General features: G+C 43.0%; 2 protein-coding genes across 6 annotated transcripts in view; both read right to left on the bottom strand.

The window, feature by feature from the left end:
- LOC118390058 (arginine--tRNA ligase, cytoplasmic-like) overlaps positions 1-2,314 on the bottom strand; it is a 34,083-nt gene extending 31,769 nt beyond the window's left edge. For both annotated transcript variants that reach the window (XM_035780220.2, XM_035780221.2), the window contains exons 1-2: positions 2,155-2,314; positions 1,432-1,566 (exon numbers count right to left, since the gene is read on the bottom strand). In XM_035780220.2, the coding sequence (XP_035636113.1) occupies positions 1,432-1,566; positions 2,155-2,199 (180 nt within the window). In that variant the 5' untranslated portion in view covers positions 2,200-2,314. The remainder of the gene's footprint in view (positions 1-1,431; positions 1,567-2,154) is intronic.
- A 770-nt stretch (positions 2,315-3,084) lies between these two features.
- The window catches only part of LOC118390056 (protein KIBRA-like), a 41,466-nt gene continuing 18,796 nt past the window's right edge, over positions 3,085-25,754 (bottom strand). For 3 of the 4 annotated variants that reach the window (XM_035780217.2, XM_052456986.1, XM_052456988.1), the window contains 14 exons: positions 23,654-23,896; positions 22,423-22,512; positions 20,575-21,170; positions 19,471-19,591; positions 18,689-18,859; positions 18,255-18,447; positions 17,793-17,930; positions 17,576-17,640; positions 17,009-17,192; positions 16,531-16,701; positions 16,103-16,195; positions 12,325-12,555; positions 10,107-10,225; positions 3,085-9,603 (listed from right to left, as the gene is read on the bottom strand). In XM_035780217.2, coding sequence (XP_035636110.1) covers positions 9,537-9,603; positions 10,107-10,225; positions 12,325-12,555; positions 16,103-16,195; positions 16,531-16,701; positions 17,009-17,192; positions 17,576-17,640; positions 17,793-17,930; positions 18,255-18,447; positions 18,689-18,859; positions 19,471-19,591; positions 20,575-21,170; positions 22,423-22,512; positions 23,654-23,896 — 2,482 coding nt within the window. In that variant the 3' untranslated portion in view covers positions 3,085-9,536. The remainder of the gene's footprint in view (positions 9,604-10,106; positions 10,226-12,324; positions 12,556-16,102; positions 16,196-16,530; positions 16,702-17,008; positions 17,193-17,575; positions 17,641-17,792; positions 17,931-18,254; positions 18,448-18,688; positions 18,860-19,470; positions 19,592-20,574; positions 21,171-22,422; positions 22,513-23,653; positions 23,897-25,754) is intronic. The other variant, XM_052456987.1, reaches the window with a different exon arrangement.

Below are 25,754 nucleotides of genomic sequence, written 5' to 3'. Positions count from 1 at the left end.
GAAAAGTGCGTGGAAGCACTGGAAATGCTGAAGGCGGAGTTCGATGTGCGATTCAGTGAACTACATGTTCATGCAAAAGAAATCCGTCTTTTTCAGAACCCCTTTGTTGCCGACATTGATGAAGCCCAGCCTTCATATCAGTTTGAGTTGGCTGAGTTACAGAACTGTGATGTTCTGAAAGACGCATTCAAGCCCAACAGTCTCATTGACTTCTATTCCGCCCTCCCAAACGACACATATCCAAACATCAAAAACACGCAATGAAAATGTCCACAGTTTTTGGCAGCACGTATATCTGCGAGAAAAGCTTTTCTCGCATGAAACTGCTGAAAACCCCGATGAGATCAAGATTGACAGATGAACATTTGTATCAGTGCTTGAGACTGGCTGTAACTAGAATGGAACCTGATATTCAACTTCTCACCAGCCAGATGCAGGCCCACAGTTCACACTGATGAACATACATAGATAGGTAAGCTCACTTTTCTGACCTGAATGAGTCATTCTGAGCATAAACAAATATAATCATAATAAAATCTACTGGGATAAAATCCATCTTTACAACCATACTGGTAGTGAAATGTATTGTGCTGTGTAGGTGCTGTATCACTTAGTTCAGTTTCTCAACCTGCTTCTTTTGTGGTTTTCACAGGGAAGTTGATGAGAGAGAGCTGCAAACAGCGGTGTCTACAAGCCTACTGGAACCTACAAAAGGATTATAAGGAAGGAACACAATGACTTTAAGAGACTGCTCATATGTGTCAGAGAGATTCTGCTCTGACAACTGAGCTGAACTTTTATCTGTTAAGATTGTGCATGGCACGACAGAAAGTTAATGTTCCATGGCTTTTTTTCTATGAAGAACCCAGAGAGTTATTTAGTTATTATTTATTTCCTGTTTTTTCTGTGAAGAACTCAGAGAGGGTTATTTAGTTATTATTTATTTCATTAATAGTGTTATTATTTGTTTCCTTTTTCTGTAAAGAACCTGGAAAGGGTTATTTGGTTATGTGTGGCTTTCTGGAAAACAATACATTTTTTAAGCTCCCCTACGATCGTCACACTTTTCTGTTACAAACTGACACCGGCCCCCATCAGAGAAGGGAAAAGTTATGTGGCCCTCACAGGAAAAAGTTTGGGGACCCCTGGGTTAGAGCGTTGGACTAGTAACCGGAAGGTTGCAAGTTCAAATCCCCGAGCTGACAAGGTACAAATCTGTCGTTCTGCCCCTGAACAGGCAGTTAACCCATTGTTTCTAGGCAGTCATTGAAAATAAGAATTAATAAATAAAAAATTAAGTCTCTAGCTCTCAAGCGGACATAACAGGTGAAACAAAGCATCCTGTATGTGAATTAATAAAATAGCTCAATCTCCTAACATTAGATGTACCCAGAGGGGAGTGTGGAAATACTTATGCAAGTGATCACTCACCCTTTTGAGGATGTTGAGGCGGTATTTGAGCTTGGCGTTCTCCTCTCTCAGCCCATCCAGGTGTGAGGACAAAACCAGGCTCTGTGGGTTCTTCAGGCTCTCGATCTCAGCAGTCAGGGAATGGATCTCCTGCTCCTAGACAGACGAAGGGTTCACGGTCAAGAACATGCCCTGCCTCTACACCTATACTCGGTCTACGAAAACCGCACAAATGCAGGATTGGTTGAGGATGACATTCAGGACTTTGACTCAAAACTCAAACTAAGCTACTGACATCAGCACAGATTGAGGAAATCACATGATGCCACAGAACAAAACTGAAAGCTTCAGCTAGCTAGTTAAATTAGCTAATAACTGTCCCTCAACGTAAGAGAGTATGTTATGATTGATAGTTATCAGGAAATGTCTAGATGGGAAGGGCAGTACAATGAATCCGTTCCTGCATTATCAACATGAGTAACAGCTGACCTGTCAGTCTTTGCAGTAACAATTAAACTGAATACAGCTAGCTAGAATACAACAAAGATAACACTTAGCTGGCATCCGACTTCACACGTTTTTCACAAGTCAGCTAGCAAGCTGCTGCAATGTTTAGCTGGCTAGCTAGCTGGCTTAGTTGCCACATTACGTCAAACGAGTCCACGTTAGCGTAGCTACCAACATTTTCTTAATTTCAGCACATTATTGCAAACCAAGAGGTCTTTGTAAAGTGTAAGAGCTGACCTGCTGTTGAAGTCGGGACGAGTATTCAGCCACAGGATCTCCCATTTTCGGTTAAAAAAAAAAATAACGTTAGAACAGTACATTAGCGTGTGTCTAACTAAATGAGTTTCTGAACCTAGATGAGGCCGAGGCTCAATGACGTAAAATTTCGGAAATTACATTTACCGCCCTCGTTGGGGTGCCCAAGGTACTACCACTGACGAAAGGTACTACAGACAAAGTTATGCTTTAACTTTCATAAAACATAGCAACAAACAGTGGTGTAAAGTACTTAAGTAGTACTTTAAAGTATTTTTACCTACCGAAGTACTTTTACTTTTACCGAAGTTGTTTTTAGGTATCTTTTTCTTTACTAAAGAAAATAATCTACTTTTTACTCCATACAATTTCCCTAACACCCAAAAAAGTACAGGAAAGTGGTACAATTCACTCACTTATCAAGAGAACATCCCTGGTCATCCCTACTGCCTCTGATCTGGAGTAAGTACTCACTAAACACAAATGCTTTGTTTGTAAATTATGTCTGCTGTTGTAGTGTGCCCCTGGCTATCCATAAATTTAAAAAATTAAAACGTACCATCTGATATTATAAGCAATTTGAAATGATTTACTTTTGATATTTAAGTATATTTTTTGCAATTACATTTACTTTTGATACTTAAGTATATTTAAAAGCAAATACTTTTTGACTTTTACTCAAGTAGTATTCTTCTGGGTGACTCAGTTTTACTTGAGACATTTCTTTCTATGAAGGTAATCTTACTTTTTCTCAAGAATGACAATTGGGTACTTTTTCCACCACTTCAACAATGTTAAGTTGTTACTTTAAGCATTTTTTTGGTCAAACTGCAATGCTCTGCAAATGTCTTTCAAAATTGACATTGAATACACCACAGACACACAAAACAGAGGAGAAAGCACAGGCAAGAGTAGAACAAAAAAAATGTTTTACTTGTTGTGAAACTACAAAACATTTTTGTGCTGGTGAAATATTTACAATTCTGGTTGACGGTACAGTGTCCATGATAAAATTCACAGCTTTCAGGAGTCTCACGAGAAAGGAAACAAACACCACACACCCAAATCAGAAAGTGCAATAAATACATTTCTCAAATCATTTCCATACACATACCAGGTTCTTTGCCATCCTTAATACAACAGATTAAAACTTTATAATAATAAAACAAAAATGCACTTGAACTTCAAAACAAGAATTATCACATCCTACATGACGACAAATCATTCAATGCTACCAGCTTCAGGTTCTGACAGTGATGGTTTTTGATGACTTGAAGTAAGACTTACTTAATCGTTAATTTCTGATTATATTGACCACTTCTGTCAACAATACACATGCTGGGTGGTGTTATAATAGTACATTTAAGCCTTTAGATCCAAGTTACAAACCATCTAGTCAATCATGGCTAGCTTCAGTTAATCACATATAGATAGCACTGTTCCATCCACACTGAAATCCAATAAGAAGTCCTAATATAAGACCTCTGATTGGTTTACTCTCTCTACACTGGAGTAAATCATGATTTTTTAAAAAGTAAACAGTTCACATTCAAATGCAAACAGTACATGTTATTTGAGGCAACAAAAAGTAGTGTTATCTGTTTTTGGATGGTGACCACATTTTCGCCTCAGGTTAAAATCATATTTAATCTAAAAAGGCACACTCTCCAAAGGATCCATTCACAGTATGCAGTTCATGTAGAATAAATTGCTGTGCCATGAATAGTGACTTTCCTTTAAAGTGGTGAAGTGCAACATTGTACAGTTTGTAAAATTGTGAAAGGATAGAAATGGTCCAAACTAAAACTTTTTGTAACACCTTATACATACACAAAAGTATGTGGACACCCCTTCAAATTAGTGGATTAGGTTATTTCAGCCACACCCGTTGCTGACAGGCGTATAAAATTGAGCACACAGCCATCTACATAGAAAAACAGCTCAGTGACTTTCAGCGTGCATGCCACCTTTCCAACAAGTCAGTTTGTCACATTTCTGCCCTGCTAGAGCTGCCCCAGTCAACAATAAGTGCCGTTATTGAGAAGTGGAAACGTCTAAGAGCCCAAACGGCTAAGCCGCCAAGTGGTAGAATACAAGCTCACAGAACAGGACCGCGTAAAAATCTTGTTCTCGGATGCAACACTCACTACAGAGTTCCAAACTGCCTCAAAGTAACGTCAGCACAAGAACTGTTAGTCGGGAGCTTTATGAAATGGGTCTCCATGGCCGAGCAGCCTAAGATCACCATGCACAATGTCAAGCGTCGGCTGGAGTGGTGTAAAGCTCATCGCCATTGGACTCCGGAGCAGTGGAAACGTGTTCTCTGGAGTGATGAATCACGCTTCACCTTTAATTTTATTTTTTAACCTTTATTTAACTTGGCAAGTCAATTAAGAACACATTCTTATTTTTAATGACTGCCTAGGAACAGTTGGTTAACTGCCTTGTTCAGGGACAGAACGACCTTGTCAGCTTGGATATTCGATCTTGCAACCTTTCGGTTATAAGTCCAACGCTCTAACCACTAGGCTACCTGCCGCCTCATCTGGCAGTCCGACGGACTATGCGGCAGGTAGCCTAATGGTTAGTGTTGGACTTGTAACCAAAAGGTTGCAAGATCGAGTCCCCAAGCTGACAAGGTAAAAAATCTGTCGTTCTGCCCCTTAACAAGGAAGTTAACCCATTGTTCCTAGACTGTTCCTATACCGTCTTAACTGACTTGCCTAGTTAAAGGTATAAAAAAATAAATCTTAATAAATACGTTAAAAAATAAAAATAAAGTTTGGTGGGGGAGGAATAGTCTGGGGCTGTTTTTCATGGTTTGGGCTATGCCCTTTAGTTCCAGTGAAGGGAAATCTTAACGCTACAGCATACAATGAAATTCTAGACAATTCTGTGCTTCCAACTTTGTGGCAACAGTTTGGGGAAGACCCTTTCCTGTTTCAGCATGACAATTGGCCAACATAATTGCCTGACCTCACTAATGCTTGTGGCTGAATGGAAGCTAGTCCATGCAGCAATGTTCCAACATCTAGTGGAAAGCCTTCCCAGAAGAGTGGAGGCTGTTGTAGCATGATTTTGGAATGAGATGTTTGACAAGCAGGTGTCCACATACTTTTGGTCATGTAGTGCATTTTAAAGATGTCCTCCAGCAACGATTTTGTAACTTTTCCTTTTAAAAAGCAATATCCCAAGTATCAATACATTAAAATACACACACTAAAGGGTAAAACAATTTGTTGAGCAAACTTCAAAGAGTAGGGTATTCAAGGAGTTGGTCTGATGGTTTCCTCTGATTTGCCTGGCTACCCAGGATCCTGCTCCAGTCAAACACTACGCCACGACCACAGACTTTAGTTTATTCTCTGCAATGAGTTTGGATCATAAAGAATGATAGAGGCCTCTAGTGGTCAAAAGGCCATATTAACATGGGCAGCGCCATTGAGGACTTCTACCATTTTAATGTAGTCAGCTGGGTGGGACTTCCATGTCCAACCGGGTCATCAGGAGAGATCAGCAAAATCATGAAGAAAATCAATTACTTCAAAATGGAAATCGCCTCAATGGCGCTGCCCATGCTGTCACATACACTATAATGGCCGATACAAAGATGATTCCTCTATCTCTATGGTCTGGATCGGCGTACGTTCCTGACACTTCACCAAATGCAACATATTTCGGGCCGTCTAGAAACTGATGGGTTGGGCCAAAGCCAGAACACACGTGGCGGAGGTTTGAAAGGAGTGATTACAAGAGTGGCGTTAAGTTTAGAGGTGGAGCAACTGAAATGTAAGATTCTCTGCGTCTGTGATGCCCGCCATTTGCAACACAGACCCGGTGGCGAGCGTGGTGAAACTCAGAAGATGCTGTCTGTCCTTTTCACCTGATAAAGGTAATGTTAGGATATGTCAGCTTTCCCGTGAGAGCCTTTGTGCAGAACCCACTGTGTTTCAGATGCCAAACTTATGGTCATATTGCAGCAGTGTGTTGGAGGGAGATTCTGAGATGAGAAGTGTGCAGGAGGGCAAGTGACAAAGGAATGTGTAGTATCAGTGGGGGAAACAAAGTGTCCATTGTGGAGGTGCCCATGTTGCTGGGGATCAGAAGTGCCCGATGCAAGAAAGACAGGTTGAGGTTGCCAGGCTCAGAGTAGAACAGAAGGTGTCATATGCTGAGGCAGAGAAAAGAGTACCGTCCTCCCAGGCCTAGTGTAGGATCAGTTAGGGTGAAAGTAGTGGAATGGGGGGGTGATTTTTATGAACACAAACTGTATAAACACAAACTCACTTCCTTGACCCCATCCTTCACAACAGCTCTGCACTACTCCGCAAAGCATGAATGCCCTGACTTCTGCAGAGGCCATATCACCATAAATGCTGCACGGACAATGCAGACATCGGATTGACCATGCAGACATCGGATTGACCATGCAGACATCGGCTTGACCATGCAGCGCCTTTTAGTTGGTGGTGCAATATGTTCCTTTTCCCACTTCTCTTTTTTTGACGTGTAACGCGATTGACCACACACTATGTGGCAGCATGCAATCCAAATGTGCGAACGCCATGAAACCAAAGGCGGCGGCAAAAGACAACCAGTGCATTATGGAATGGCATGTGAACTTCAGACTATCAGTAAGGAAAAAAGCAGTGAAGGAATTCAATTGTCTGATCTAACATTATTAGTATGGTGTGGAGTAGAAAATCATTTCTGATGTTCAAATCGGGGTATTATTCTATCTGTAAAGGGTATGAAACATGGAATGTATTCAAACTACAGAGCAATATCCATTGGGGTGAGACACTGGACACAAGTGAATCTCTACTCATCATTTGCAGAACATTAGTGCGAATTCATGACCATCAAAAAAAATCAGACTAAGGTCTTGTGCTATTATACAAATTGAGATGCTGGGCATGTGATTTCATTCCACTCTGACTCCTCTCCATATTCAGAGTCATTATGCTCAACATTCTATGAAGCATGAACCTGTCTCAATGTTATCCTGGCTGTTGTGGATTGGACAAATCACTACATCACCACAGAGTTCGAACTAGCCTAATGTTGTATTGAGCTTTAAGTGGCCTCTGACTGTATATCAGATATTGGGGTGCTATCTACGTATGGTGCTAAATAGTGCTCTATTGAGATGGAAAGAAGCTAGCTATGTTTCTGTTGAAAAGTAGGCTACTCCAATATCAGTAGATTGTAATTCAGGCCCAATATAATTGGTATCACACAATCATGTTTGGTCAACATAAAAAAAGGGTGTGGGAGAGTAGGATTTGATGAAAAGCAAAACTAATCTCAAACATCTAAAATCACCAAAACACTCCAGACATTTGCATGTGTTCAGGGGCCCTTGTACATATCCCCTTATGACCACCCCTTCAAACCAACATCCAAGACATCTCTATCATCTGAAATGCCATCCATTATTAAGTGTTTACAGAGAGAGAGTAGCAAGCTGACTGTTCTGATCTAGTCTACAGAGTTTCTCCTGTACAGAGTTTCTTCCTGTACTGTTTCCAGTAGCCTAGTTACAGCCCTCTGATTTCTTCCTGTACTGTTTCCAGTAGCCTAGTTACAGCCCTCTGATTTCTTCCTGTACTGTTTCCAGTAGCCTAGTTACAGCCCTCTGATTTCTTCCTGTACTGTTTCCAGTAGCCTAGTTACAGCCCTCTGATTTCTTCCTGTACTGTTTCCAGTAGCCTAGTTACAGCCCTCTGATTTCTTCCTGTACTGTTTCCAGTAGCCTAGTTACAGCCCTCTGATTTCTTCCTGTACCGTTTCCAGTAGCCTAGTTAAAAGCCCTCTGATTTCACCCTGTACTGCCAGTTGATCCACTTACACATTTCACTTCTTCATCACATTTCATTAACACAGACACCACTAGTCGCCTGTGAAGATCACAGACGTGATCAATCAGAGCCAGATATGTACTTGCAACAGTAAGCCTGTTCAACGATACCTCTGGCACATAGAGAGCACCATGCAGAGATAAAATTAAATCCTCAGGAGGACTTTGTCATGTCTGCTTACAGAGAGATATATTGGGAAACATGGCTGCTAGACTAGAAGTGTAGCCTCGTCCCAGATCTGTTTGTGCGGTCTTGCCAATTCCTGTGGTCATTGATGAGACAATGCTCCATGCAGGATGGATACAGAGGCAGACCTGATCTTATTCATCTCTGTATGTACTAAAGCTTTGCCAGTGTAACAGGGGTCCCTAGTACTGCCCCAGACTGGAAGGGAAGATTCTCTTTGGAAGGGGGCTCGTCGACAAATATCCCAGTTAGTGTGATAAGGTAAGGTTTACATATAGAAAGTCCAGTTGAGAGATGCAAAAAAAGATAGCAGAAGAACAATTGGGATACTGTTTGTATGAGTCTTCAACATGTCCAGTTACAAAGAATTTAAGGGAAGGGGTAAAAGGGATGAGAGCAGGAAAAGTGATCAGACTTTAGGCTAAGATATACTTTAGAGTCCTCAGTTATTCCATGGTTTTTGGATAACTTCACTACCGTTTTAAATCATACAGTCAATGGGGAGTTTATCACCAGCAATGATCTTCATTAAATACAAGTTATCTCCTCCACTTCTTTTGTCTTTCATAATCATGTGCTTTGTTAGGCGGTGATTCAACAATCACTCCAGCCTGAAGTGGAGCACTCCTCCCACTTCTTCAACGCCTCTCTCCTCTTTTATAGATGACCATTTTAAAAGTGCACAAATTATCCAATAAACTACCTGAGTATAGGTGAGAGTCAGTGCACTTCCTACACAATGCTGAGAGACGGTGTGTGCACCAGTGAGGGTTACTATGAGAACCATGTGCAGTGTGACTAGGGACAGACAGCCAGTTTCAGTATACTATACAACCACACATTCGGTCATAGTACACCATCATACAATAACAATATTGATTTTGTAGATGTGTTGTGCTATAAATAATGTAAAGTACCTCTGGGGGTCAATATCCACATCTTAGACTACAACAAATAAGTGGTCCTGGCTAAAGAACAGAACAGCATTTCTCTTTATCTTTTCAAATTCCACACAGAAAGGGCTGGTGTGTATTGGAATTACGATTTTACCATAAAACCTCTAACGGTCTCTTCCAACATCCACTTATTAGTAACAGTAACAATACTGCTACAGAGAGAGTGGAAGAAAACAATGCTCTAGTTGCTAACACAAACAACTATACAGATTAGCAAAATGAGATCTAAAAAAAAATGTGACGGTATTTTTTCCTATACATTATTATTTTATTATTCTCCATTCTTCATAATACCACCAGAAGTCTGCTTCAGAGTCATCTGCTTGGAAACAGCAGTTAAGACTGGAATACTGGAAATGCGCTACACATCGTCGACAGGCAGATCAGGGATGTTGGTCTTTGCTCGAGTGAAGAAGGCCATCTTCTCTCTGAAATCAGAAGAGAAAAGTCTTATCTTCACGAGCGTAAAACCAGAACTAACCTCCCTTTTTCTACAGTGAACAGAGCAAATCTTTATTTTTCATTGCTGGGATGTGTGTTCACTGAGGCGAACGTCTTTCAGTTGCTTCAGAGCCACCGTCAATTACTTAATCCCAGTCAACTAAGGACTAGCATTGGTCATTAAATTTAAAATGGAGAAACATCCAATACATATCGTAGCCATTTTCCCAATTTAAAATTCCATATAATCTTATATTCTTAGACTAACAGGTATACAAACGGAATGGACGACAAATCATAGTCCTTCCAACTGAACCTAATGCTTGGAGACCTGGGTGAGAGAAGCTATATACAATTTAAACATTGTCATTCATCTAATACATGGGGAAAGAGACAAGGATTAATGGACCAACTCCTCTTACAAGAGGTCTGTTGCACTATACTGTTGCTGTACCCTGTAATGTAATGTAATGTATTCTACAGTACTGACCTGAAGGACTGGACCTCAGGCATCTCTTTCCTGCTCTGGCCTCGGAGCTTGTGGACATCCTTGGCCGCAGCACGCATCATCTTCTCCACCCTCTGCTCCTGCAGCTGCTCCTCACGGGTCTGCAGACACAACATCACCACAGAGACGCTCAGAGAGAAGTTGGAGAATAGGCCTAAACAACAAATCCTGGCCAGTCAACAGATAGATGCTGTTCTAACACCTCACTTCATATTTCACAGGTGTGTATTAGAACAATGATTCATAATAAAAAGTATACAGTTGAAGTCGGAAGTTTACAAACACTTAGGTTGGAGTCATTAAAACTAGTTTTTCAACCACTCCACAAATGTCTTGTTAACAAACTATAGCTTTGGCAAGTCAGTTAGGACACCTACTTTGTGCATGACACAAGTCATTTTTCCAACAATTGTTTGTTTACAGACAGATTATTTCACTGTATCACAATACCAGTGGGCCAGAAGTTTACATACACTAAGTTGACAGTGCCTTTAAACAGCTTGGAAAATCCCAGAAAATGATGGCATGGCTTTAGAAGCTTTTGATAGGGTAATTGACATCATTTGAGTCAATTGGAGGTGTACCTGTGGATGTATTTCAAGGCCTACCTTCAAACTCAGTGCCTCTTTGATTGACATCATGGGAAAATCAAAAGAAATCAGCCAGGACCTCAGAAGAAAAGTCTAGTTCACAAGTCTAGTTCATGCCTGAAGGTACCACATTCATCTGTACAAACAATAGTACATAAGTATAAACACCATGGGACTACGCAGCCGTCATACTGCTCAGGAAGGATACGCGTTCTGTTTCCTAGAGATGAACGTACTTTGGTGCAAAAAGTGCAAATCAATCCCAGAACAACAGCAAAGGACCTTGTGAAGATGCTGGAGGAAACAGGTACAAAAGTATCTATATCCACAGTAAAATGAGTCCTATATTAACATAACCTAAAAAGGCCACTCAGCAAGGAAGAAGCCACTGCTCCAAAACTGCCATTAAAAAGCCATACTACAGTTTGCCACTGCACATGGGGACCAAGATCATATTTTTTGGAGAAATGTCCTCTGGTCTGAGGAAACAAAAATAGAACTGTTTGGCCATAATGACCACCATTATGTTCGGAGGAAAAGGGGGAGGCTTGCAAGCCCGAAGACACCATCCCCCAACCATGAAGAACAGGGGTGGTAACATCATGTTGTGGGGGGGGGGGGTGCTTTGCTGCAGGAGGGTCTGGTGGACTTCACAAAATAGATGGCATCATGAGGCAGGAAAATGATGTGGATATATTGAAGCAACATCAGTCAGGAAGTTAAAGCTTGGTCGCAAGTGGACAATGACCCCAAGCATACTTCCAAAGTTGTGGCAAAATGGCTTAAGGACAACAAAGTCAAGGTATAGGAGTGGCCATCACAAAGCCCTGACCTCAATCCTATAGAACATTTGTGGGCAGAACTGAAAAAGTGTGTGCGAGCAAGGAGACCTACAAACCTGACTCAGTTACACCAGCTCTGTCAGGAGGAATGGGCCAAAATTCACCCAACTTATTGTGGGAAGCTTGTGGAAGGCTACCCGAAACGTTTGACACAAGTGAAACAATTTAAAGGCAATGCTACCAAATACTAATTGAGTGTATGTAAACTTCTGACCCACTGAGAATGTGATGAAAGAAATAATTCGCTCTACTATTATTCTGACATTTCACATTCTTAAAATAAAGTGGTAATCCTAACTGACCTAAGACAGGGAATTTTTACTAGGATTAAATGTGAGGAATTGTGAAAAACTGAGTTTAAATGTATTTGGCTACGGTGTATGTAAACTTCCGACTTCAACTCTATCTACTGGGTGAGAGACTCCCATCTGTCTCATAAAGTCTACATTTCAAGGTATTCGGCACGTGACAAATAAAATAAAGTTTTATTTTGATTGAAATTGCAGCCAATTCCCAATATAGAGCACGTATTAGTGATAGTGTCACGGGGATCATTGCATCTGGGCAGGTAGCCTAGTGGTTAGAGTGTTGGACTAGTAACCGAAATGTTGCAAGATCGAATCCCCAAGCTGACAAGGTACAAATCTGTCGTTCTGCCCCTGAACAAGGCAGTTAACACACTGTTCCTAGACAGTCATTGAAAATAAGAATTTGTTCTGAACTGACTTGCCTAGTTAAATAAAAGGTAAATAAATAATAATCTCCCACCTGTTTCTCGGCCTGTCTGAGAAGCAGACGAAAGCGCTCGTCGTCTTGCACCCAGGTGGGGAGATCTCTGGTTCCCTGCTGCCGGGCTCTCTCCAGCTGCTCCTTCAGCTCCCTGAGGACACGCAGCTCCTGGGCCAGTCGCGTGTGGCGCGTCCTGGACACCTGCAGGTCCAGCTCTAGGTCCAGACTGGTCCGCAGCAGCCCGTCCAGGCTCCGCACCGGCACCGAGGGCTGGGGGGAAATGGTGGGATAGTGATCTCTCACACGTCTCTCTTCCTCACACACACAAGGAGGTACAGGGAGACAAAGCAGCTCCTCCCTGTCCTGAACAGAGTTCACTCCTGGGCCCAGCATAAGAGGCCAGAGAATGTCAAGCCGCATTAAAAATTAAACCAGCCATTAAATATTAAGACTCACTTTTACTGAAGTCTAGGTCTGGGAAAGCAAAAAATGTAAATGTCTCCCTTTGAGAATAACTAATGTGGACACAGCCTGAGACTCGACTGCACTACTAGACTGTCAGTTTGAACATACACACGTGAGAGAAACAGAGACAGAGAGAAAGAGAGAGAGAAATAGAGCGAGATGAGACAGAGAGACACAGACAGACAGACAGACACAGACACACAGAGAGAGAGACACAGAGAGATAGAGAGAGACAGACACAGAGAGAGAGAGAGACAGACACAGAGAGAGAGAGAGACAGACACAGAGAGAGAGAGAGACAGACACAGAGAGAGAGAGAGAGAGAGAGAGAGAGAGAGACACAGAGAGAGAGAGAGAGAGAGAGAGAGACAGAGACAGAGACAGAGACAGAGACAAAGAGAGACAGAGACAGAGACAAAGAGAGACAGAGACAGAGACAGAGAGAGACAGAGAGAGACAGAGACACACAGAGCGAGAGAGGGAGAGACAAAGAAAGAAAGAAAGAAAGAAAGAAAGAAAGAAAGAAAGAAAGAAAGAAAGAAAGAAAGAGAGTAAAAACCCTCCAACCCAAAAAGGCCTGTGGTGTTGATGGTATCCAAATTCCAATTGGCTATACTAAAACTCTAACATCATCCTTAGCTGTGGCATCTTCCCCAATATTTGGAACCAAGGACTGATCACCCCAATCCACAAAAGTGGAGACAAATTTGACCCCAATAACTACCGTGGAATATGCATCAACAGTAACCTTGGGAAAATCCTCTGCATTATCATTAACAGCAGACTCGTACATTTCCTCAATGAAAACAATGTACTGAGCAAATGTCACATTGGCTTTTTACCAAATTACCGTACAACAGACCATGTACACCCTAATTGACAACCAAACAAATCAAAACAAAGGCAAAGTCTTCTCATGCTTTGTTGATTTAAAAAAAATCCTTCGACTCAATTTGGCATGAGGGTCTGCTATACAAATTGATGGAAAGTGGTGTTGGGGGTAAAACATACGACATTATAAAATCCATGTACACAAACAACAAGTGTGCGGTTAAAATTGGCAAAAAACACATTTCTTCACACAGGGTCGTGGGGTGAGACAGGGATGCAAGCTTAAGCCCCACCCTCTTCAACATACACATCAACGAATTGGCGCGGGCACTAGAAAAGTCTGCAGCGCCCGGACTCACCCTACTAGAATCCGAAGTCAAATGTCTACTGTTTGCTGATGATCTGGTGCTTCTGTCACCAACCAAGGAGGGCCTACAGCAGCACCTAGATCTTCTGCACAGATTCTGTCAGACCTGGGCCCTGACAGTAAATCTCAGTAAGACCAAAATAATGGTGTTCCAAAAAAGGTCCAGTCGCCAGGACCACAAATACAAATTCCATCTAGACACTGTTGCCCTAAAGCACACAAAAAACTATACATACCTTGGCCTAAACATCAGTGCCACAGGTAACTTCCACAAAGCTGTGAACGATCTGAGAGACAAGGCAAGAAGGGGATTCTATGCCATCAAAAGGAACATACATTTCAACATACCAATTAGGATCTGGCTAAAAATACTTGAATCAGTCATAGAGCCCATTGCCCTTTACGGTTGTGAGGTCTGGGGTCCGCTCACCATCTAAGACTTCACAAAATGGGACAAACACCAAATTGAGACTCTGCATGCAGAATTCTGCAAAAATATCCTCAGTGTACAACATAGAACACCAAATAATGTATGCAGAGCAGAAATAGGCCGATACCCACTAATTATCAAAATCCAGAAAAGAGCTGTTAAATTCTACAGCCACCTAAAAGGAAGCGATTCCCAAACCTTCCATAACAAAGCCATCACCTACAGAGAGATGAACCTGGAGAAGAGTCCCCTAAGCAAGCTGGTCCTGGGGCTCTGTTCACAAACACAAACACACCCCACAGAGCCGCAGGACAGCAGCACAATTAGACCCAACCAAATCATGAGAAAACAAAAATATAATTACTTGATACATTGGAAGGAATTAACAAAAAAACAGAGCAAACTAGAATGCTATTTGGCCCTAAACAGAGAGTACACAGTGAAAGAATACCTGTCCACTGTGACTGACCCAAACTTAAGGAAAGCTTTGACTATGTACAGACTTAGTGAGCATAGCCTTGCTATTGAGAAAGGCCGCCGTAGACAGTCCTGGCTCTCAAGAGAAGACAGGCTATGTGCACACTGCCCACAAAAGGAGGTGGAAACTGAGCTACACTTCCTAACCTCCTGCCCAATGTATGACCATATTAGAGATACATATTTCCCTCAGATTACACAGATCCACAAAGAATTCGAAAACAAATCCAATTTTGATAAACTCCCATATCTACTGGGTGAAATTCCACAGTGTGCCATCACAGCAGCAAGATTTGTGACCTGTTGCCACAAGAAAAGGGCTACCAGTGAAGAACAAACACCATTGTAAATACAACCCATATGTATGCTTATTTATTTTCCCTTGTAACAATGTACAAATAGTTAAAGTACACAACACTGTATATATATTTTTTTATATAAATAAATAATATGACATTTGTAATGTCTTTGTTTTTGAAACTTCTGTATGTGTAATGTTTACTGTTAATTTTTATTGTTTATTTCACTTTTGTATATTATCTACCTCACTTGCTTTGGCAATAAAGCCCCTTGAATTGAATTGAGAGAAAGAAAGCGAGACAGAGAGAAACAAACACACAGAGACAGAGACAGAGAGACAAAGAGAGAGACAGAGAGAGAGAAACACAGACAGACAGAACAAGAAGAAAATGTGCTTGTTATACTAAGAACCTTGGCTAACAAGACAGAAATGGAAAGATAAATTGGTATTTATATCATAGAAATATATCATAGACAGAATCTCTATTGTGTGTAAAATGATAAATACAAAGAGAATGATAGATAGGATCTACAGCAGGGGAAGGAAACTAGATTCAGCCGCAGGTCGATTTTTGACGGAGCGGGTGGACAGGGGGCACACTGCAAATTGACCACAATTAAGCCCAAAAAGAGAACCCATTTGAAAATGTCAATAATTTCATTCCTTGATTACATTGAGACAATGATCACATCTCTTTTTATTTGTGGGGATACTTCGGGACAGATTTCCTAAATTACATTTTTTTAGCTGAATTCCTGGTGATTTTACAGGATTTTTTTAAAATAAAAAAATAAAATCCTGACCAAACTCTAACCTTTGGGGTGCCCCCCCCACCACCTCATTTTAAAAAAGATCAATCACTCGCAAGACGGTTTTGGCCCACGCCTGTTGCCGACCCCTGATCTATGTACTTTTGTGGGATGGATACTAAGTGGGTAGTTTCTACCTTCTTCATGCGCATGCTGCGTCTCTCTGATGCGTTCCTGATGAAAGGAGACTTCTTTGACAGAGTGGAGCTGTCACTGTCACTGCGGTTGATCTGATCATCACACAGTAGAACGGCAAAAACAAACAGAAAGAAAACAAAGTTGGAACAAAAAGGGCATGAACGACAGCTTCCGTTGGGTTTGGGATGCTTTTCAAAGCTAAGCACAAGTGAAAACAGTAGTCAGAGTGAACAGTATTTAACATTTCAGTCATTTAAAAAACGAGGCTATAGTTAGAGGCTATATAAATAAATCAGTTTGTCTGAATTATTTTTTGAGTAGATATGTACAAATATAAATGTATATCTAGCACAGATAGGTGCTACTAAATACTAGATGTGTACTAAATATGTCCATGTAATGTGTGCACTAGAGTGGCTGCCCTCACCCGGCAGATGTACTGGCTCTGGGGCCCAGGGGAGAAGGTCTTGGAGCGGATGATGGTGTTGCCCTGGAAGAAGGCATTCTGCTGGGAAACATGGTGGGGCCGACGCTCCTTTGGCCGGACCACCGAGGAGGAGACATGGTGGTGGTGGCCGGTACTGGTCTCCTTGTTCACCTGGGGACGGAGCAGGAGAACAGTTTACAATGAAGGCTGTGTTTTACATAGTCAACCTTGGCTTACAAATGTACTGTTATGTTCAGTTCCAACTCTGATCAAGTCATTCTTAGTCAAGTCATACAGCACATTTGTTAGTCTGCATATCAATGAGTTTGCAGAACTGTTGAGTTTGATTCAAATGAACACACATGTTTTTACTCAAATACTTCCATTGAACATCATCTAGAAATAGGTCAAATAATATCAAATAAAATAGTATTCATATACAGTAGTATTTATAACAGTTAATGGAGTCTCCACATACCCTCTCAGCCAGGGTTCCTGTTCCAGTCGGTTTGGTTGTCACTTCCTCTCCCTCCCAATGGCTGCTGTCAGGATATAGCCCCTCCTCTTCCTCTAGAGGTCCTGCCCCCTCTATGTGGTCATTTTCTTCGTCTTCAAACACTTCACCTTCCAGCTCTTCACTGTGCCTGTACAGGGTTGAAACACTATCAGACCGACAGAGGGAGGTAAGGAGAGACAGAGGGAGGTAAAGGAGAGACAGAGGGAGGTAAGGAGAGAGAGAGACAGAGAGAGAGAGCAACCTGTCAGTTATCCACCTTGCCCATTCTACATGCAAGGGGCAGTGGGGGAGGAGGGGTGGTTAGTGTGCCTCTGGGCTTTCAAAAACTACACTCAATGTCTGAGCTTCTTCTCGTGGGAGAGGGGGAAGGGAGGGAACAATTATTCAACTGGGGGAGGTGAGTGTGTGTGAGACAAGATCTCCCTCATTGACCGTGACGAGTATGGAAGAAGGGCCTGTCCTCTGTAGAGGTTATAATGGGGAGGAGAATAACAGGATAAAGGTTCTGTTAGTGAAGGGAGAGCTCACCATTCATCCTCCTCTGGGTCACCCTCCAGACTGCCTGCTACTCTCTCTGTGGTGGGGACAGAGCTCTGGAACACACGTTGTTACTCATCTGTTACATGCATTCATTGCATACAGTAGGTTTACACATTCATAACACTTCCATACAGATTCACCTTAACAGATCAATTTCATTTTGAAATGCAGGCCATTGCTATAGATGAATGAATGTCTATGTTACCCTTTCAAACTGCCGAGCCGTTCCAGTCTTGTCCTTGTTATTGATCTGGGGCATGAAGGAGTAGCTGAGGAGGTTGTAGCTCTTGACACATCTCTCCCCAGAGGTGTTGACATCAGCCAGGCTTATCTGAGCACCAGCCTTCCCAGAGGACAGAAAGCCATTCAATAGTTAAAAGGCAGTCTACTGAACGATGATACACACTGTTGTAACAGACTTTCATACTTGAGACAGTACGGAGTGTTAGGAAGGACAAAAAGCTCTTATCCACTAACAGCAATAAACCACTGTCATATGACACGATGACAACACAATGGAAAGCTAAAAGGTATACATTGGAATTTCAATGTACACTTAGCAAATACACCACGTACAAGTGTTTGCACTGTCTGGGTGTGGACTGTTTGTTATGTTGATGCTGAATTGAGAGATGAGTGACAGACCAGGGACAGTCGTTACACTCACAAGACACTCCTCACGGCCAGACAGGCTGGTGTGGCATATGTCCACCCTCAGGGTCTTCTGCCGCAGGGCATTGTGGGCCATCTGGACACCGAAGACTTCATTGACCTCCACAATGTCCTGGGGTAGAGAGCCACGCGTCCGGAAGAGGCAGCAGGTGGACTCTGAGCACGGGAGCACCGCCACACGGATGTATCTATGGAGGAGACACACACAGTTAAACACCTCAAGACAATATACACACAGATGCGTATACAGTTGAGGACAGAGGAAACATACAGTACTTTCAATACAAACAAACCTAATTGATGAGAAGTGGGAACAAAGACATCCACACACAGCATATGCACACAGTCATTGAAAAGGTGTTTCGAATAGCCAAGTAATAACAGTCATTCACTTCTAAAGCAAAGAGAAAAGGCAACTTTGCAATATACATTTTGTGGTCTGGTGGCAGTACGAGGACGCTGCAATTGGAGAGCTGCATGACGAACATGGTGAAGCGCTTGTCTTTCACCTCGTACTTCAGGCCCAGTCTGACCTGGGCACAGCCTAGTAGTCCTCCCCTCTCCTCATAGCCCAGCAGCAGCTCTGCAGGGAGGACTGACCTGGGAAAAGTGACACATACAGGGTTAGATCCACAAAGCTGCTATCAAATACAGTACCAGGAAGCAAAACCTGGTTTGTGCTTTAGCCACCAACCTTCCATTTGAAGTCATATCACTGATATTCTAGTGGGGACATCAGTCTGAACAGATCTGGCTACCAGACTTCAAACACCACAGTAAGTTATGACAGGGACATGTATGTTGCCATTAGTTATGGCCCTCAGGTTCTAGGGTCAAACAGTTCAAACAAAACATAGTACTGCAGACAGCTTGTCTCTTTCTAATAGTAATAGATAAACCATCAGATCAAACCTCTCCAATTTGAGTTCTACCTTTCTGAATAACTTCATTTACATACACATCTAGAAGTTACTGGGGTACCCTGACCTAATCCCCCCAAAATCACAATATCGTGTTTGACCTTAATTACTGTATATACTGCACACCCTTCTAACATTAGATAGGATAGGGGTGTTAATGAAGCACCATCTTTCCATTACTATCCGTGAAGGTTCAGGCTACTGAACATAGTCTTAAGTCTTGCTCCAGAATAAAGCAATTAGGGAGACACCTCTCCTCCAGGTGACCCAATGGCCTTCTACTGTACCCACCTCGTCTCTGAGGGCTCATACACCCCGCTGTCACCCGCCACCGACTCATCAGACACTGCTGACATCACGCCCATCTTCTTAGGCCCCGCCCCCACTGTCCCTCTGGCTTGCACTATGGCATCTAGGGGAAGAGGGGGTAGAGAAGAGTGTAGAGAAACACCTTGTCACAACCATTCCCCCATGGCGGTCATGGGAACCGGTGCAGAGTTGCATAGCTGGAGTAAACCATACAGTTAACGGTGGGCTATAACTTAACCCCCTCTCTCTCCCTCCTCATCCCGGTGTGCCCCCCCCACTGGCAATCAGGTTTCAGGTGCAATCCTTGAATTCCTCACGAGGTGCACACACACACATACTACAGTGGATGAGGTGGAAGCCTGACCTATCAGTCCAATACATCACAAGCGCCTGCTAATACAGCTCTTCTCTTCCTCTCCTCTGTCTCTCTCTCTAAGTCACACTGTGCAAAATAATACAGCCCTGTCTATCTCTCTAGGTCACACTGTGCAAAATAATACAGCCCTGTCTATCTCTCTAGGTCACACTGTGCAAAATAATACAGCCCTGTCTATCTCTCTAGGTCACACTGTGCAAAATAATACAGCCCTGTCTATCTCTCTAGGTCACACTGTGCAAAATAATACAGCCCTGTCTATCTCTCTAGGTCACACTGTGCAAAATAATACAGCCCTGTCTATCTCTCTAGGTCACACTGTGCAAAATAATACAGCCCTGTCTATCTCTCTAGGTCACACTGTGCAAAATAATACAGCCCTGTCTATCTCTCTAGGTCACACTGTGCAAAATAATACAGCCCTGTCTATCTCTCTAGGTCACACTGTGCAGAATAATACAGCCCTGTCTCTCTCTCTAGGTCACACTGTGCAGGCTTGCCATTATGCAACTAAACATCTCTTGCTACATCACCCATATACACAGAGTATACAAAACATTAGGGACACCTTCCTAATATTGAGTTGCACCCCCTTTTGCCCTCAGAGAAGTCTTAACACTACACAAGTCTACAGTAGCAGGTAATACAGTCGCTCTCCTGATATTAAAAGAGAGCTTAAATAATATCAGATCGACAGAAAGTGACTGTACCTTTAAACATCTCTCCAGCTATGGTAGTGGCATCCTCCTCCACCCCTCCAGGGTGCTGCTGCTCCTCCTTGTCCAGCCCCAGCTCAGTCAGCCTGCTATGCAGCTCCATGTCTAGTCCCCCACCTGGGCCCCCTGGTCCCGCAAACCTCTCCCCGGAGAGGAATATAGAGTCCGTGACCAGTGGCGAGCAGGGCGGCGAGAGTGACGACATCGAAGACCTCGGCGACAGTGAACTGATCGACCTTGGCGTCTCTGATAGTCTCAGCGCCTGTAGCCTGGTTCTGGCCTCTGCTCCCCCACCGACAACACCCCCCTTGTCGCCCGCTCCCTCTCCCCCAGCGACCACCTCGTGTTCGTGGATGGTGGTGATGGAGCTGGAGGGCCGGTAGCTGACCCCTGGGCCACCCTCCTGCAGTAGGGAGTCCAATTTGTTCTGGAAGTCTGGGTCTCCCAGCTCAGGTTGCTCCAGGTAAATATCTGTGAAGCTCAGGGAGGAGGTGGAGCCCAGGGATGACGTGGTGGCCAAAGAGCCCCGGCTGGAGGTCAGAGAGCCACGGCTGCTGCCTGAGGAACACGACAGTGTGCTGGCCGAAAGACTGCAGGAAGAGAGATGGGGAGAAGGGAGGAGAGAGAGGCAGAGAGGAGAGGGTTGGATTGAGAGGGAGCGAGGGAGTGAGGGAGGGAGGGAGGAAGATGGAAAGAACATTTGGACATAAAGAAGGCATAGAGAGGGGAGATGGAGAGAAGAGAGAGAAAATCAGAGGAGAGGATGGGGAGGAGAAGAGAACAATACAGAAAGAGGGCAGTGAGAATGAGAAAATTGGGGGCAGAAAAAAGGATGTAGCGAAAAGCGGAGTGGATGAGGATAAAGCAAGAGGGAGAGAGAGGACCACAGTGTTAGAAGAGCTAGGAGGGTACTCCAACCAAATTTTCCTCATTTGCTTCTCTGTTCCCCCATCTTTTGGCCCTCAGTAACTTCAAATGCAGTGTCTACTCGACAGAAAACATAGTAATTAAAGCTAGGCAAGCTCATTAGGAAAGACACAGGGGAGTTTCTCTGCATCTAGGCCCTTTGATGTATATCAGCTAGAAACAGGATGAATTATGCATGATAAGAACAAAAACAGAGAGAAAGAGACTAACACTATTGTTGAAGTTATTTGTTTGATTAAACGAGAGTATGGAGAGCGCCTTTTGAAAATAGCTTTAATATATATGACTATCTTACAGAGACTTCACATCTTATAAAACACAGTTTCAGAGTCCATTTCTGAAACGCACACTCCTGTTTCAAAGCTGAAATTCAAATTGACTTTACAAAAACAGTGACTAAAGTATAGGACACATCTTGAGCTTTTAGAGTAAAGGTTAAATACGCAATGTCCTATCCCTCTCTCATTCTCTTTTAAGACCAACAGTCCCTCATAGAACTGAATGAATCATACGAGCCACTCAGAAGATAAACTACTGTAGTCTAGAATCTTATGTGAATTTATGGAGCTCTCTACATGAAAGACGCTCCTTTAAGATGAGGTGAATGTAGACCTTTGAAGACCCTGGATTGAAGTTTGACTCCTTCCCCTCAAAGGGTTGTGGGTAAGCTCAAGGCACCAGGCAGGTTGTGAGGTAAATCTAAAATGCCAAGCCCTCCACAGTTAAAACATTGCCCATGTCTCCAAGGTCTTATTCATTTTTCATTTGGAATGTGCACATTCAGTTGTGCAATAGGAGTTCACATTTTAAGTCGATACATTTAAGTGATTGTGCCTCCTGAACTGGCAGCGTGGTAGTGCTGTGTTACAGCTGGGTGACAGTTGCTGAATGTGTTGTTTAGGGGAGTAAATGTACCTCTTGAGCTGAGTGTGTAGTGATGAGGCCAAGCGAACCATCTCCTCCAGCTCTCTCACCAGCTTGTTCCTCTTACAGTGCAATCTTAATCTGATAGAAAAGACAAAACACCAGAAATGTTAGGTCAAAAAAATGATAATGCAAGCAGAAGAAACAGGCCCTATTCTACTTGGGTAATCAGAAAAAACAATCAACTACATGACCATACAATTACATAATTACAACGTTCTTACAAACTAGAGTAATTACAGCATTATAAACAGTTATACGAGCTAAAGGTTATTTTCTTCCTCAACGAGCAGATACTTCTGACTTCAAATATTAAACGAGCTTGTTAAAAAAGGCTATTTTGCATCCACCCTACATCCCCTGTTTGTGATGCTCGAGTTACATATGGGAGAGAGAGATGAGTGGGGGAGAGTGAGAGATAAAAAAAGAAAATGAAAGAAAATTAGAGAAGGAAAGAGGATATATGGGAAAGTAAGAGAAATAGAAGAGAAAGAGCGAAAACAGGCCTAATTGGTATATTCTCCTTGGTTACCTCATCCAGAGTGCAGATTTCCAACCACTAAACAGTAAAGAGTAACTCTTGGAGTAACTCTTACACCAGGTCCCCATTAGGGAGTATACCTTCTGGGTTTATGTAACAGTTATATTACTTACACCATGTCTTTTCACTGCAGTTAAAGCACAGTACAGTTGGTTGTTATCAGCAGGGCAGTGGGCCTTGCTCTGCCTATCTATTCCCTGTCAGTGAATATACTGTAGCCTAGTTCCAGCGGGGTTCCAATGTCCTCCTCTCTCCTTCATGCAACAGCCCCGCTGACCTGTTCCCTCGCTAGCATTAACAGGTGCTGTATAAAACAAATTTAAAAATGCACTCTTTTTGTGAGGTGCTGACTAATGGAACACAAACTCCAAAAAGTGGCAAAAGTTCACTGAGAAGAGTGACTAATTTCATCTCCTGTATTATTGTATGTGACCATGATGCTTTCCTGGTGTGCAGCTCTGTTCCCTCTCTCATTTATCCCTCTTTCCCTGGCCGTGACTTTACCCAGGGAAGGAGTGATCACTCAATGTCTATAAGCCCCATGCTGACCAATGTTTCCCCCACCTTTACTGCCCAAACAATTTAGCCTCACACTGTTCTAATTAAACAATGTGTTTGCTGCCCACAATGTTTGCAATGACTTTGCACCCCGCCAAGTAGCTATAAATCCTCTCCCCTCACCTCTCGGTCAGGGCCTTGCTCTGGTTGTCCCTGGCAGCCTGCAGGTCTCTCTCAAGCCTTTTCTTTTGTGTCTCTATCTTCTCCTGGTCACTGGGCACTTTCTTGCAAGGCTTGGTGTATTGCAGCTCCTTGAGTAGCTCCTCCTTCTCATTGATGAGGATGAGGCGGTCACGCTCTGGGTCCAGCAGCCCTGGCCACGCCTCACTGTCCAGCTTGGCTATCTGCACCTCGATGGTGGCAATCCTGGAGGTGGAGAGAGGAGAGCATAGAGAGTGTATATTTAATGTTCTATTATGTTGTATTTATATGTTCTCCTTTTCTAAGGCCCTGCAATAGACTAGAGTCCAGGGGGTGTACTTGTACATCAAGCAGCCTGATGCTACAAAAACAGTAAACAGGCTCCTACGAGCTGTTCCGGCTCACACAAGCCAAGGGTTCTTGTAAGGCTACTTAAGTTCTATTTAATCGTGTGGAGGAGAGAAGGTTTAAAAGAGATATGACTTCTAAGTCATTATAAGTGTTCATGACCTAATCAAATGGCTACCCACACTATTTGCATTGCCCCCCCACCCTGCTCCCTCTTTTACACCACTGCTACTCTGTTATTATCTATGCATAGTCACTTTAATAACTCTACCTACATGTACACATTACCTTGACTAACCGGTGCCCCGCAGCATTGTACGTAGTCTTGCTATTGTTATTTTACTGCTGCTCTTTATTACTTGTTACTTATATAACTCAGCAAAAAAATAAAACGTCCCCTTTTCAGGTCCCTGTCTTTCAAAGAAAATTTGTAAAAATTCACCCAAATCCAGATAGCCGATGTTCTGTAAGAGCTGCAAAATCTGGACCCCTACAAATCAGCAGGGCTAGACAATCTGGACCCTCTCTTCCTAAAATAATCTTCCACAATTGTTGCAACTCCTATTACTAGCCTGTTCAACCTCGCTTTCGTATCGTCTGAGATACCCAAATATTGGAAAGCTGCCGCGGTCCTCCCCCTCTTCAAAGGAGGTGATAATCTAGACCCAAACTGTTACAGACCTATATCCATCCTACCCTGCCTTACTAAGGTCTTCGAAAGCCAAGTTAACAAATAGATCACCAACCATTTCGAATCCCACCGTACCTTCGCCACTATACAATCTGGTTTCAGAGCTGGTCATGGGTGCACCTCAGCCACACTCAAGGTCCTAAACCATATCAAAACCGCCATCGATAAGAGACAATACTGTGCAGCCGTATGTCAATCACCACATTCTTATCAGCAGACTTAACAGCCTTGGTTTCTCAAATTACTGCCTCGCCTGGGCCACCAACTACTTCTCTGACAGAGTTCCTTGTGTCAAACCGGAGGGCCTGTTGTCCGGACCTCTGGCAGTCTCTATGGGGGTGCCATAGGGTTCGATTCTCGGGCCAACTCCTTTCTCTGTATACATCAATGATGTTGCTCTTGCTGCTGGTGATTCTCTGATCCACCTCTATGCAGACGATAACATTCTGTATACTTCTGGCCCTTCTGGCCCTTCTGTTAACTAACCTCCAGACGAACTTCAATGCCATACAACTCTCCTTCTGTGGCCTCCAACTGCTCTTAAATGCAAGTAAAACTAAATGCATGCTCTTCAACCGATCACTGCCCGCACCTGCCAGTCCGTCCAGCATCACTACTCTGGACGGTTCTGACTAAGAATATGTGGACAACTACAAATATCTAGGTGTTTGGTTAGATTGTAAACTCTCCTTCCAGACTCACATTAAGCATCTCCAATCCAAAATGAAATCAAGAATTGGCTTCCTATTTCGCAACAAAGCCTCCTTCACTCATGCTGCCAAACATACCCTTGTAAAACTGACTATCCTACCGATCTTTGACTTCGGCGATGTCATTCACAAAATAGCCTCCAACACTCTACTCAGCAAATTGGATGCAGTTCATCACAGTGCCATCCGTTTTGTCACCAAAGCCCCATATACTACCCACCACTGCGACCTGTATGCTCTCGTTGGCTGGCCCTCGCTTCTACACCTGCATTGCTTGCTGTTTGGGGTTTTTAGGCTGAGTTTCTGTACAGCTGATGTACGAAGGGCTATATGA

Source organism: Oncorhynchus keta, chromosome 11 (genome assembly GCF_023373465.1).
Source record: "Oncorhynchus keta strain PuntledgeMale-10-30-2019 chromosome 11, Oket_V2, whole genome shotgun sequence".
NCBI lineage: Eukaryota > Metazoa > Chordata > Actinopteri > Salmoniformes > Salmonidae > Oncorhynchus > Oncorhynchus keta.
Note: the sequence above shows the minus strand (reverse complement) of the source record. Positions and strands in the feature narration are given on the sequence as shown.